Genomic DNA, 13,577 nt, shown 5'->3' with positions numbered 1-13,577 from the left:
CATTCAAAGTCATTCTGAACAGATTAAAAAGTACATCTTTGGTCATTTTGAAAGTAATTATTTTTGATAAATAACTTTAAAAGTTAATAAAAGAAGCACATTTTTATAAATTATATATATATTTTTTAAGTTTGCAAATATTACTACAGCTACTCAGTTATTTATTGAAAATGTTAAATAATTCACACTATTAATTCCAGTTGAGTTTCACTTGTGGAAGTCCAGTGTTGACACAGATTTCAGTTTCATTCTTCGTTATGACCACATGTAGCTTGCCACTGTCTGATTCATTCAGTCTGAGTGGAAACCTTGGACAACACACAGGTCTGTCTCTCAATATTTCAGTTTTTAGACAAAATTGTCTTCATTTTAACTTGTTTGATTTCATTTTTAACCACATTTGTTCGAAGCTTGATTTCCACATTGATACGTTTTTATGTGACTATTTATAACATGACATCCTCTTTGCAAAGGGGAACGAACAGATCCTGAAACAGAGGTCACAAATCAAACACGTTGGATTTGATAACCTCTGCGTGACAGTCTCCTGCTGCAGACATGGCGGAAAACACTCCACTGCTGAAAGGAAGATCAACATCATCTGAATCCAAGGTAGGAAACAATTCTGTTAGTTTATTGATTTTAAAATCTCATCAAAAGCATATATAGCTACCCTAACATTGATGTATTGGAGCTTTAAGATACATTCTTTGTAACATGTTAAGGGATAAAGGTCTAAATTAAAGGGTGCAGCTTACCAAGGATATTCCAGACAAATCTGTACTGTTATTATGCATATTTTTATTTTACTCGTAAATACGTTTGATGTAAGTTAAATAGCTCACAAATATCAACATTTCATGACTTATTGAAGTTTTCATTGTAACAGTAAGTAAAACCTACGGACCAGTGCTACAAGAAAACAGGAAAATAAAAAAAATAAAAAGTATAATTTGTGCTATTTGAACAATGTTTTTAGAGTGAGTAATGGGAATAGCAAGAGTTTTTAGGGACCTCAGTAACCTGTTGCAGTTGTTTGTGTGTCTAAGGGAAATGCACAGACTTATACTGCTGATATAGAAAAAGTAATGTGCCCTGCCACAAAATGAAGCCACATTATGTGAGCGCTGCTTTCTGATTAAACTGTTGCAAATATTTGGTTCGGGTTGCAACATTAGAATTCAAAGAAAAGAGTTACCTAAGATGGCCAAGAACTCGACTTCTTAGACGTCTATCTGATGTGTGACTATTAGATTGATATAAGCCACGATATAAGTTTAACACTCAATGTTTGTGAAACTGGTTTATGGAGAAGATCGGAGGTCAAATAAGGCTAGAATGAATTACAGACATAACACATTATTTGGCTTAACTGAGTGAAAACTAATAATACATTTGAGTCATGAGGCAAATTTCACACCAACTTCATCTCAATAATCCTGCTGAATGCGTGGATGAGGGCAGTAAAATGGTAAAATGTTATATAATTGTTGCAATTTCCTAGAGATCAGCTTGGTCGTCATGCAGACGATGCTGCGATGCGTTTATGTGGGTTAACTGTGAAAATAACACACTTCCCTTCTGTGTGCTCGAGAAAAATCATGGAAATCCACAAGACACAAAATGTATGTTGCTGACACTGATATTTACTTTAATTTGAAAGGAAGGGTAAATTGAAAGATCCTTCTAATTGAAACTTCCCCTTCAACATTAACCTATCTACCCTTTGATCCTGCCTCGTGTGTATGCAGTTTATACTTTGAGTTTCAGCTTCCAAATCCTTCTGCCCCAGATCAATGACTCCAAACTGTATCTGGCTGTCTTCTCGGCCATCTTGGGGAACTTCAACTTCGGTTACTCCCTGGTTTACCCGTCATCGGTCCTGCCCCAGCTCCAGGGCCCCGATGTGGACCCTCGGCTCAGGATGGGTAAGGAGGAGGCCGCCTGGTTCGGCTCCATCTACACCCTGGGGGCAGCCGCAGGGGGTCTGGGGGCCATGCTGCTCAACGACCTGATTGGACGGAAGCTGAGTATCATGGTGTCAGCAGTGCCGTCCACTATTGGGTGGGTTTCTGTTGCAATACAGCCATCTCAAAGATTCAAAGATTCAAAGGTTTCATTGTCATATGCACAAAGCTACAGTGTAGAAATGGCAATGAAATTCTTCTGACCTGAGATCCTCCAACAATGCAACATATATAATAAAATACAAAAATACAAAATAATAATAAGTAGTGCAAAGAGTCTATATACATTACAATATGATATGTACAAGAACAGAATATGAAATTAAATAATGTAAATTAAGATTAAATTAAATACGGTTTATTGCGGTGATAACTATTTATATAAATTAGTATATTGCAAGATGACAAACAGGAATGTTTATCGGGACACTTAACAAAGCTCAGGTGTTTAGCAGTCTTATGGCCTCTGGGATAAAACTGTCCCTGAGTCTGGTGGTTTTTGTGCGGATACTGCGGTAATCTATAATGTAATCCATCAAACTGTATTGTGTTTGTTTTTTTATTCCATTGGCTTGCTACCCAACACATAGTAGGCTAAGTCACAACAGAGCTGTCCAGCTAACCAATCAGAGCAGACTGGGCTCATTAAATAAAGTGCTTTTTGAACATTAAAGCATGTAAGCATGTCACAGTAAAAGCAATAAGTACAAATATGAACCTCTTTGAAAATTATCTTCTGTTTAAATGTAGGTACTTGCTGATGGGAGGAGCTTCGGACATCTGGATGCTCCTTTTGGGCCGTTTCCTCACAGGTGTTGCCGGGGGGATGACGGCAGGATCAATACCTGTAGGTTACCATCGTTACAGGAACTTATTCATAACATAGCCATGCAAATTGTCCTCTTTTTTGTTACTGTTACCTCAGTTTAATCAGAGTTTGATATGTCAGTTGTGACAATTTAATTTCAGTGCTAAAACCTGTATTAATACTGGGTTATTGTAAATGTGTGTGTTTCTTTTGTGTGCTTATGTGACAGGTTTACATCTCAGAGATCTCCCATAAAAAAGTGAGAGGGGCTATGGGTTCCTGCCCTCAGATCACCTCTGTGACTGGGGCCCTGGCGCTCTACGCCCTGGGTAGGAACATACCAATAGGCCTGCATAACATAATACTCACACATTTCTTTCATGAACTGTTCAATTCTGAGAGTTTGACGTGCAGGTCTGGTGTTACGGTGGCGGTGGTTGGCGGTGGCGGGGGGGGTCCCGGCTCTGCTGATGATTGTGCTTCTGGTATTCATGCCCAGCTCCCCCAGGAGGCTCATCAAACTGGGGAGGGAGCAGCAGGCGGAGAAGGCTCTCCGGTGGCTGAGGGGGGAACACTACGACACACAAGTGGAGATCAATGACATACAGGTACTGAGAAAACCACGTTAAATAGTGCAAAAGACACTAAATAAGTGACACTTTAAAGAGAGTCCTACAGCCTGTGGGGTAAAACTATCAGGTGTTTTTTGACGTTACTGCGATACCCGCTGCTAGAAGGCTGCAGACTAAAACTTTGTTTCTGGGGTTATGGAGGTCTTTAATAATCCTGTTAGCCTTCTTCCTACAATGCTGGGTGTAGAGATCCTCCAATAATGGCAGCTCTGTCATTGGACGACAAGAGCAATTTTTGTGAGCAATTTCGAAGGACACACACCTTGGTTTTTCTGTCTCCCAATGCAGTACAGCATCAACACACAGGCTAAAGTCACGTGGTCGCAGCTGGCCACACCCGTGTACTACCGGCCAATCCTCATCTCAGTGGTGATGCGTTTCCTGCAGCAGATGACGGGCATCACACCCATCCTGGTCTTCATGGAGCCCATCTTTGCCAAAAGCAAAGTCTCCCTGCCTGCCAGGTTGGGCATTTAAAAAAAATATATCTATATACACCTACTATTTATCTGCAGTAGGCCTATTTATTGGGATTCCTATATTATTATTTAATTGTCATGACTCATGGAAGTGTTGCTGTTTTCAATGCTTTTAGAACATGTGCTTTATAAATAAAGAAATACACTCAGAGTTTGGGCCTACCCTAACCATAAATGTTACTTACGTAGCATAACATTTCTTATTTAGATATCATTTCTACCCGGGAGAGTATAGTCAAGACTGCTATTTGCACCCGGGGTCTATCCATTCCTAACCCTAACCCTAAATCTAATTGCAATTAACCATGATGATACAAACTCAAAAAAACTGCCTTAAATACATTAGCTTTTCATAAAACGAACCAGTGTAAGTGTCATTGCATTGGCTTTAAATGTATGATCAGCCGAGGTAAAGGCTGGGCTAAACTACGAAGAAGATTCTAACTTCAATTAACATAATTATCTTTAATCACAAATCATATAGAAACTGACCTTTCTCGTTTGGTGTTTGTCAGGTTTGATGCCGCCATTGTTGGAGCGTTCCGCCTCTTCGCTGTTGCCGTGGCAGCCAGTCTGATGGACAGGGCGGGACGCAAAGCCCTGCTGTACACGTCGAGCCTGTTGATGATCCTGTCCAGTCTGGCTCTTACCATTAACTCCCACATCACACCATGCCCTCCAGGCCCCACCCCTCTTAACCTCACTATCTCCCATGATGCCATTGCAAGCACTTTGGAGGCAAGCCAGCAAACTTCAGCAGGCCTCATACCTCTCATCAGCACCATGGTGTTTATTCTTGGTGAGTGTTGAAAGCTATCTTCCTTTGATGAAACATTTTGGTTCACCTAATCACAACTTTGGTTTCAGACAATATTCATTCTTGATTTAAATATCTTAAAGGGGCCTTATTATGCTTTTGAGGGTTATCCCTGTCCTGTAGTGTGTTATATAGGTTTTTGTGCATGTAAATGTTCTGCAAAGACTAAAATCCAAAAGTTGCCTCCAGAGGGAGTTTGTCTCCCACACTCACCCCCTGCCTGAAATGTCTCCATTAGTGACTTTGTTTACTTCTGTAACAGAGTGACATCACTATGTAACACTCATGCTTCTATTGACTAGTGCTCCAACACATTGTACGTGATTGGCTAAGGGCTGGGACATCCCTAAGGTTTGAACCAATCACAACAGAGCTGGCCAGCTAACAAATCAGAGCAGACTGGGCTCTGGTTTCAGACAGAGGGTGAAAAGAGGTGCTGCAGCACAGGCAGTATGAGAAAAATAAAGAGCCGTTAAATAAATAAATACGAAGCGCGTTCTGTTTGTAGAAGATTACCTTTCTGTTATGTTCAAACTCAGTTCATGCTCTCAGGGCATTGTTACACACAGTTTGTTCTTGAAGAATGATTAACTGCTTTCTGTTACACGTCAACACCCACATGTTGTTTCTGCTCTTCACTTAAATGGGTCAATTATGTTAGCACACCTTACTTAATGAGAAAACATTTCAAACTTTTCAGTTTCAGTGGTTGTGTGATTTCCTAGATACACGGATATCAATCAAGACTTTATGTCACAACATTTTTCTTTATTGTCTAAGTTCACAAATGCAACAAACAACATTTTTTATAGACAGAAGTTTTGCATAACAAAATACATACGTTTTAAGCTGTGTTATCAAATATGTTTTGCGGCTCCAGACAAACTTAATTTTGTGACAAAGGGGGCAAAATTGCTCTTTTGATAGTAATGTTTGTTGACCCTTGAACTTTGTCAACGATCTCCTGAGGCAGCCAACAAATATAGCGCTCTCGACTGTCCAAAATCTCAACTAAAAAAGGGAACAAATAATTAGTTGAGTACATTTTTTCAATACAATAAAACAAAGAGCATAAGAAAAACAAATCAAAGCAGGATGTGACCGAGCCCTAACGGCTTTCTGGGCTTTTGTTGTGCAACGACATCATCTTTGCCGTCCTATTGTTGTCTCCTAGGATACGCCTTGGGATGGGGCCCGATCACATGGTTGCTAATGTCGGAGGTGTTGCCGCTGGTAGCCAGGGGCGTGGCTTCAGGTCTGTGTGTGGCTGTCAGCTGGTTGACGGCCTTCGCCATCATGCAGGCCTTCGCTCACCTGGTGGAGGACCACAGCCTGTTCGTGCCCTACCTGTGTTTCACCGTGGTGTGTGTGTTCTGCCTGCTGTTCACCGCCGTGTGTGTCCCAGAGACTCGAGGCCGATCGCTTGAGGAAATAGAGAATTATTTCAGGACAGGAGGGACATTCACCATCACCCGGAGTCCTTCCACTGAACAGACGTAGAGAGAGATACAAATATATATATTGTTACCATGGGATACCTCTAAGAAAGGGCTAATTTAGAGGGTTTTTCATTTATTATATAACAAGTGGTGGAATGTAGTGAAGTACATTTATAAATACTTCAGTATAATGTTACTTTACCTGAGTATTTAATATGTTATGCTACTTTTTACCTCTACTCCAAACATTTTTAAAAGCCAATATCGTACTTTTTTGTCCACGACAGCTTTAGTTATTTTACAGATTCAGATTATTACGTAATACAAAATATAAATTAACTCATAATGACGATGTGATAATTGAACAGCGTTGGAAATGTACAAGCTACACAGCAGTATATAAAGATGTGGAAATTATCTACACTTTTAGCAGCGACAACATTACACATTAGAACAAAGTATAATATAATATGATTTTTTTTTTTAAACAAGCTATTATCGATTATGACTAATATATGTACTTTAAGTTTATTTTGATGCCAACATGTTCTTTTAATCAAACTTTGGATGCAAGAGTATAAGCACTTCTACACTGTGGTATTGCAACATTTACATAAAATATCACGTATAACCAGTACTTTTTATCATACACCTCGAACACAAACGGGTTAATCTAATCACTGATGTAAATGCCATGTTCAAACATAGCAACACTTAAACCATACAATAGGATTAAGTTCAAACAAATACCTTTAAACACAGCCTACTCGACATACCATTTCTTTGGTAACCAGCCATGAAGTTAGCCTATTTATACATTTGGATATTCCTGCACACAATGCACTATACTTTGTACAACCATGTATCTTAAAAGTATGAACGCTGGTCTTCCGGGAGGCTGTTCCACAATCGTGGGTCGCAATATTAAAAAGACGCCTCACCGTGGGTCTTTGTTTTAACTTGGTATAATTTAAAGGCCAGCAGATTCAAGATTCAAGGCTTTTATTGTCATTTGTACATAGCTACAGTGTAGTTATGTCAATGAAAATCTTAGGTCACAGGCTCGTCCAACAGTGCAACACAATAAAACTGAATAAAACAGATGAAACCGAAGACCTTAGGGTTAAGTAGGGTTCATAATTTAAAAGCAGATCTGATAAATAGCAAGGCCAAAGACCACAATATCCTCAAATATGTAATAACCATGTGAACAAACAGGTTGCCAGCTGTCTGAAAAAAATCCTGGTTCATCAACTCCTCTAAATGAAGACAGGAAGTGACGTTCCTGGCCCAGCGGTGGCTGAGCAGGACAGGTCACATGCCACAGTCTGGACTCACTGTCTGACTCAGCCAGCATGTACTTTCCTGCCCCATCTTCATAGTTGCTTAGCAGCAGGACTCATCATTATTATTTAATGATTCCTTCATTCAGAACAATGGGTAAAAATTAGAACGCATCTGTAGATACTAAAATAATTCATCATCAAAGGTACTGATGGTGATGTGAATATACGCCCTCAAGATTTTACAGCATATTTACACTAACTTGCAATACTTGTAGTAATTTAATTGATTGTATTATGATGTAAGGTGGTCCTTTTATGTTGTCTATACACTGTTTTTTAAAGGTACATTTGAAGGGATGGATCCAATTCAGTATTATGCAATTTTTTGTTGTAATAAATTCTGTCTAGTCTGTACACTGTTTGATTGACATGTCGAGTCTGTCAAAGAAGGGAAGAGACGACACAGGTTTTGGTGTGTGTGTGTGTGTGTGTGTGTGTGTGTGTGTGTGTGTGTGTGTGTGTGTGTGTGTGTGTGTGTGTGTGTGTGTGTGTTACTTTGATGTGAGCTGCACCTTTCGTGTGTTCATAGTCATGTCAGTCAATTGAATAGCTTTAGCATAGCATTAGTGTCATTGTGTTCCTACACACACAACAGTAAGTCAATATAACCTTTTCAATGAATTGCTGTAACAACAGTGACATTTCTTTTTCTGAATTCACAGTCACAACCATTTGTTTATAACGCCTACAAAGATAGAAGATTACTGTTAATGTGGTTCCTTTTTGGATCCTCGCAGTAATGTAAAAATAGGGCAGTGTTTGCCTTGAAATGTACAGTATCTCTTTAAAGGTCCCATGTCATGGCCATTTCCACTGATCATAATTCCATTGTTGAGGTCTACTAGAATAGATTTATATTGTGCAATTTTCCAAAATCACTTTGGTTTCTCATACAGCATCTCTGTAAACTACGTGTATTCACTGAATTTCACTCTCTGCCTTTAACGGCTCGTTGTAGCTCCAATAGCAATGTAACCAAACTCAGACAGGATGTACACAGACAATCAATGCATGCAATAAATCAATTGTTTCATCAATAGACTGTCAATCTCTGACGGGTTTACTTATTATAGGCAGAAAATGGAATAGGAAATTCTAAATGAAAATGGATGCCAATGCAGAATATCTCTATCGTTATTAAAGTGAGGTGACCAATCACTCAAATATGTAACAGGAAACTTCTGCTGCCAACACTTCAAACCTAACAGTGTTTTAATTGTGTGAAAGGAAGGATACAAACCATAGATGCATCCAAAAAGCAAAACATAGTATAATTATGTATATCTACAAACCTATCCTTGTCATTCTAAATACATTATTTCTTAACACAAATAATTTAAAAACCAAACTGAATATGATGATCCAAGAGGCTGAACTATACAATATTTTCAATGTATTTGTTTCAAAAGTGTTGACTGAATGAATTAGAATAATCCATGATGTATCAATAATTGAATCGTGAATAATCAATTACAAATAGTATAGATATACTCTGAGGCCCTCCAAACGTGTGTATGCTTTACATAGCCTAGGCTATACGGCCCGTCCACACGGTGGCGTGCGTTGAAGCTTCAACGCTTCTGCCCATTCACTTTGAATGGGGTGACGTCACGCTTTGCCGAACTGCATTGTGGGAGCGTTGCTTCGCTTTGCTCGCGTTGCTCGCTTCAAAAGTTGAGCAATGTTCAACTTTCGGAGCTTCGACGGAAGCGTCAGCCAATCAAATCATATGCCAGTACAAGCTCTAGCCAATCAAACCGCATGCTTGTGTNCTCAGCCAGCCAAACTACTACTCAAGCAGCATGTGTTATGCCATCATCTATGGCAAATGTGCATTCAGGAAAGCAAGTTCCTTTACAGGCGAGTGGATTTATGGCAGGCAGTGAACCAACGATAAAATGAACGGCTCTCACCAAGTACGACTCGGTTCCCTTCGTTCGTACCAAAGCGCCACATTACGTCACATTACTAGCTTGAATCATTTAAATCCCGGACATAACGTCACTTTTTTATTTGTGTGGAAAAATTATGCCAGTGTGTCAAAAAGCTAATTTGGGGAAATAGGCGAATTCCCTTTCCTTCTGAGAATTATGTGAGGAAGAAGAAGAATGTTAACAATGGGAAACACCTAGCCTAGCTCTGTCGGATGGTTTATATGTCCTTTTACTGGCACCTCTAAAGCTGACTTATTAACACATTATATGTTGTTTGTTTAACCTACAAAAGATGTTTATCAGGGTTATATGCCAGTTGACTTTGTATTTCAAAAAAGCAGTGAGAAACCCGCTGAGATTCAAAAGAGGAATTGGTCCTGGGCAGTCTAAAAAAATGTAACATCTTAATTTTTTTTGGCTGATTTCAGTCGTTTTGGTAGAAACTGTAATTTGATACCAGACAGATGCAGTCTGAGAGACATAGGCAAACTTCTCAATATAGCTACCTGCCAATAATCTAGCATGTGTTACTCCCAAACAAATCTTTGAAGTCTTGCACAATTTCATATAGCTCTTTTTAAAACGTTTGTTTATTATTGATGTGCAGAAAAAAAAAAAAAAGTAAATGAAAAAAATATTTTTTGTCAATGGGCTGCAATACAATACTAGGAGGTGGGGAACAATGTTAGGAGGTTATGCAATATAATATGCACACTGCATTAATTGTCATGTCATGTACAACAATAATGTCATTATTGCTTTAAATTCATATTTTATGTGAATCAGATTTATTTGACCCAGTCTCATATGCTTTATGAGAGAGGGCCATCACGCTGTACACTGCAAAGGACCTTTAATAACTTTTCTGTCAAGATCTTGTTTGGATGCAGTGTGAAATTCCACCCCTAAAAAAAGAAGCAACGTTTAGGCTAAATTGACTAAAACTTGATGAAGTAAACAACTCCCTTAACTGCACCAGCATACCACACATCCTCACATATTGGCTCATTCATCTAAGAGATGCATACCAAGGCAACATGCATCTTTAGCAGTTGACTATATCTGTGTATTACTTATTCCAGGAATGTGTCTGACAAGGTGCTTAACCTGACGTTAAGGACAAGCTCAACAAAGTGCATGAACTTTCTCATAAAATGGGCTGCAATACAATATAGGAGGTGGGGAACAATGTTAGGAGGTTATGCAATATAATATGCACACTGCATTAATTGATGCCAAATTGTCTTTTGATTTCCTTCTGCCTCGTGGAAGCTAAACATTTTGTTTTATTTAAATGATACAAACTTGCCTGAGTTTCCTTTTGTAATGTTCACTTCATTAACTTCAAAACTCAAAAGAAGTCTGGGAAGGTTTTCATTTTCAGCCGGGAGCAGGCCAGTTGCACAACCTTTTCTCTGCTGTTCGTCACTGGATCATATAGATCTGCTGGGGGCTGGGAGTGCCTTGCCTAAAAAACCTACATGTATGTTGAGGGAAGCTGGAAAAATGTTGTAATAAAAAATGGCTTCCATGTGAACTGGTTAGAATCACTGACCTCCCAACCCAGAGCCCATTTCTAATCGCAGACTAAACCATGAGGGTTTTTTGTTTTCTTGCTCTGTTATAATGACCCAATAACATCATACTCTTTCCCAATTGCTCACCCTAAAACACATCGACTGAAGAAGCTACAGGTGTGTGGGGTGTTGCCTCTGCTCATAAATAATGCCAACTGGTCGAGGAGGGCGCATGTTGTGTGATTGTGTGTTTCGATGGGCCTGATGAACAACATTCCAGAGAATAGACCAATCCCTACAGAGATTTAGATTCCGTATAAAGACTGAAGTGTGTGTGTGTGTGTGTGTGTGTGTGTGTGTGTGTGTGTGTGTGTGTGAGGATGTTTTGTATAAACTGGGACATATTTAAAGTGCACCTATCATGCTATCTTCAGGCAATAGCATAGGTCTCAGATATATATAAATAACATGTCTATGAAAGTGTTTTGCTCAAAATACCAAACAGATTACCCATTCTAGCCATGCCTCATATCCCTCTATTTCACTTCCTGTTTCAAAAGTGCTGATTTGGGGTATAAAGCTTTAAAAAAATAAAGATTTGATAAAAGAGGGGGCTGAGCTCATGCGGGACCCGGCAGCTACTGTCTAAACTAAATACTGCCGTGATGAAACGCCATATCATGGATTATCAAGGATTATTTCTGAAACAGGATGGAGCTCAAAGGCTTTCTCTCTTGCCGGTTATACCACAAGGTGAGTTCCTTTTTATTTCCTGCTTCTTCACACACATGCTCTCCAGTACAGGTTAGCTCTGAGTGTTAGCGATGCTAATGTAAACACCGACNAACTTGATGAAGTAAACAACTCCCTTAACTGCACCAGCATACCACACATCCTCACATATTGGCTCATTCATCTAAGAGATGCATACCATGCATGTTGCCTTGGTATGCATCTCTTAGATGAATGAGCCAATATGTGAGGATGTGTGGTATGCTGGTGCAGTTAAGGGAGTTGTTTACTTCATCAAGTTTTAGTCAATTTAGCCAAACGTTGCTTCTTTTTTTAGGGGTGGAATTTCACACTGCATCCAAACAAGATCTTGAAAAAGTTATTAAAAGGTCCTTAGCAGTTTACAGCGTGATGGCCCTCTCTCATAAAGCATATGAGACTGGGTCAAATAAATCTGATTCACATAAAATATGAATTTAAAGCAATAATGACATTATTGTTGTACATGACATGACAATTCTAACAAAACAGGAGTCCTCCACTTGAAAGGGTAACACAACTAAATGACAGATCATAAAATAAAATGCCGTGCAAATAAACAGATAAATCAGTTAGGTTGAAAGGTTAGCGTTGAGGTAGAGAGAGACATTGACAATCACACATGTTAAGGTCCATTTCTCAGTATGTATCTGAATCAGTGCCTATTTTTATGTTTCTGATTATACCATCCCCCTTCCTTCCCTCCCCCATTCAGTTCTCCCCTCCCTCGCCACCTGCCTGCTGCCTTCATTTGAAGACCTTTATCTTGCCGCTGCGGTCAAGAGAGACGCATCCAAGTATTAATTAGAATTATTAAAACACTGGTATGAAAGCGTCTTTGACATCAACACTTTAGAAATAGAAACCAGCAAAAGAAATATGTTGACATTTTAGATTAATTAATTTAAAATCAATAACGAATCTGCTAGAATCTACACAAACAAATAATTAAAAACAAGAAAACGCGAAATAAATATAAGTGTATATATAAATAAAAGAAATCCTGTCTCCTGCCCTAAATCTCTAAAAACAACAGTTAATCGTAGAACCTATTCAATACTTGGTTAACAGGTATATAGCTCTAATGTTATGCAGATGATACTCAACTATATCTCCAAACCAGAAAATATAATTGAAATACAGGTTCTTTTTAGTATTGGAAAGACAGTAGAAACGCCAAGGGCAATTCTTCAAGCTGCATCCCAAATCTTTTAAATTCCTTTTTTAAAGAATTTTCTTTTATCTTGGAAAGGCATTTTGACCTCGGGCATAATTTTTCTGTCTGCTTAAGTCTTTAGACAAAAAGGTTTAAAGTGACGGATCATCCCGCTCTCAGGCAGGGTGTCAGACTTTGTAATTCTCCACATGAAATGTATAAGTCTCTTTTCTTTACAAGGCATTTTTTAAAGTTTTCATGCTGAACTTATTGATTAATTTACAACCAAATATTAGTTATAGTATTGTTGGTATTTTTACCCTCACGTCCACGTTTTGTCAAAGCTAATAGAGAGAAAATGGATGCACCCCGGGCCTGTAATCACTTAAAGCGGACCTATGCAAAATACACTTTTTGATGTCTTTTCTACATAAAGATGTGTCCCCGGTGTGTCAGGGAACTCACGCAGCGTCAGAAAATAAAACCCTTTCTCTTTTCCTCCGTACCCACATCTCTAAAAACGGGGTAAACAACGGAGCTGATCCAGATTTGCGTCCGATATGACGTCATATCGGAAATGTGGACCCACGGCCCTATCAGACAGTTGCTATCAGAAACAATGCTGGACTGTTTTGGACGTAATATGGTCTTTGTTTACATTAGCACGCATCGCTAACACTCAGAGCTAACCTGTACTGGAGAGAGTATGTG

At 39.0% G+C, this 13,577-nt stretch overlaps 1 protein-coding gene across 1 annotated transcript; it reads left to right on the top strand.

Moving 5' to 3' along the window:
• The first annotated feature begins 267 nt into the window (after positions 1-267).
• Positions 268-6,279, top strand: slc2a6 (solute carrier family 2 member 6). The gene is made up of 9 exons (XM_010794908.1): positions 268-324; positions 474-612; positions 1,793-2,064; positions 2,718-2,814; positions 3,005-3,104; positions 3,190-3,383; positions 3,696-3,871; positions 4,402-4,685; positions 5,878-6,279. Exons 2-9 carry the CDS (start codon positions 559-561, stop codon positions 6,201-6,203), a joined length of 1,503 nt encoding a protein of 500 aa, XP_010793210.1. The 5' UTR covers positions 268-324; positions 474-558; the 3' UTR covers positions 6,204-6,279.
• The last annotated feature ends 7,298 nt before the right edge of the window (positions 6,280-13,577 follow it).

This window comes from Notothenia coriiceps, unplaced genomic scaffold (assembly GCF_000735185.1).
Source record: "Notothenia coriiceps isolate Sejong01 unplaced genomic scaffold, NC01 NC01_scaffold00002126, whole genome shotgun sequence".
NCBI lineage: Eukaryota > Metazoa > Chordata > Actinopteri > Perciformes > Nototheniidae > Notothenia > Notothenia coriiceps.
The sequence above is the reverse complement of the archived record's forward strand: the minus strand, read 5'-3'. Positions and strand labels throughout refer to the sequence as shown.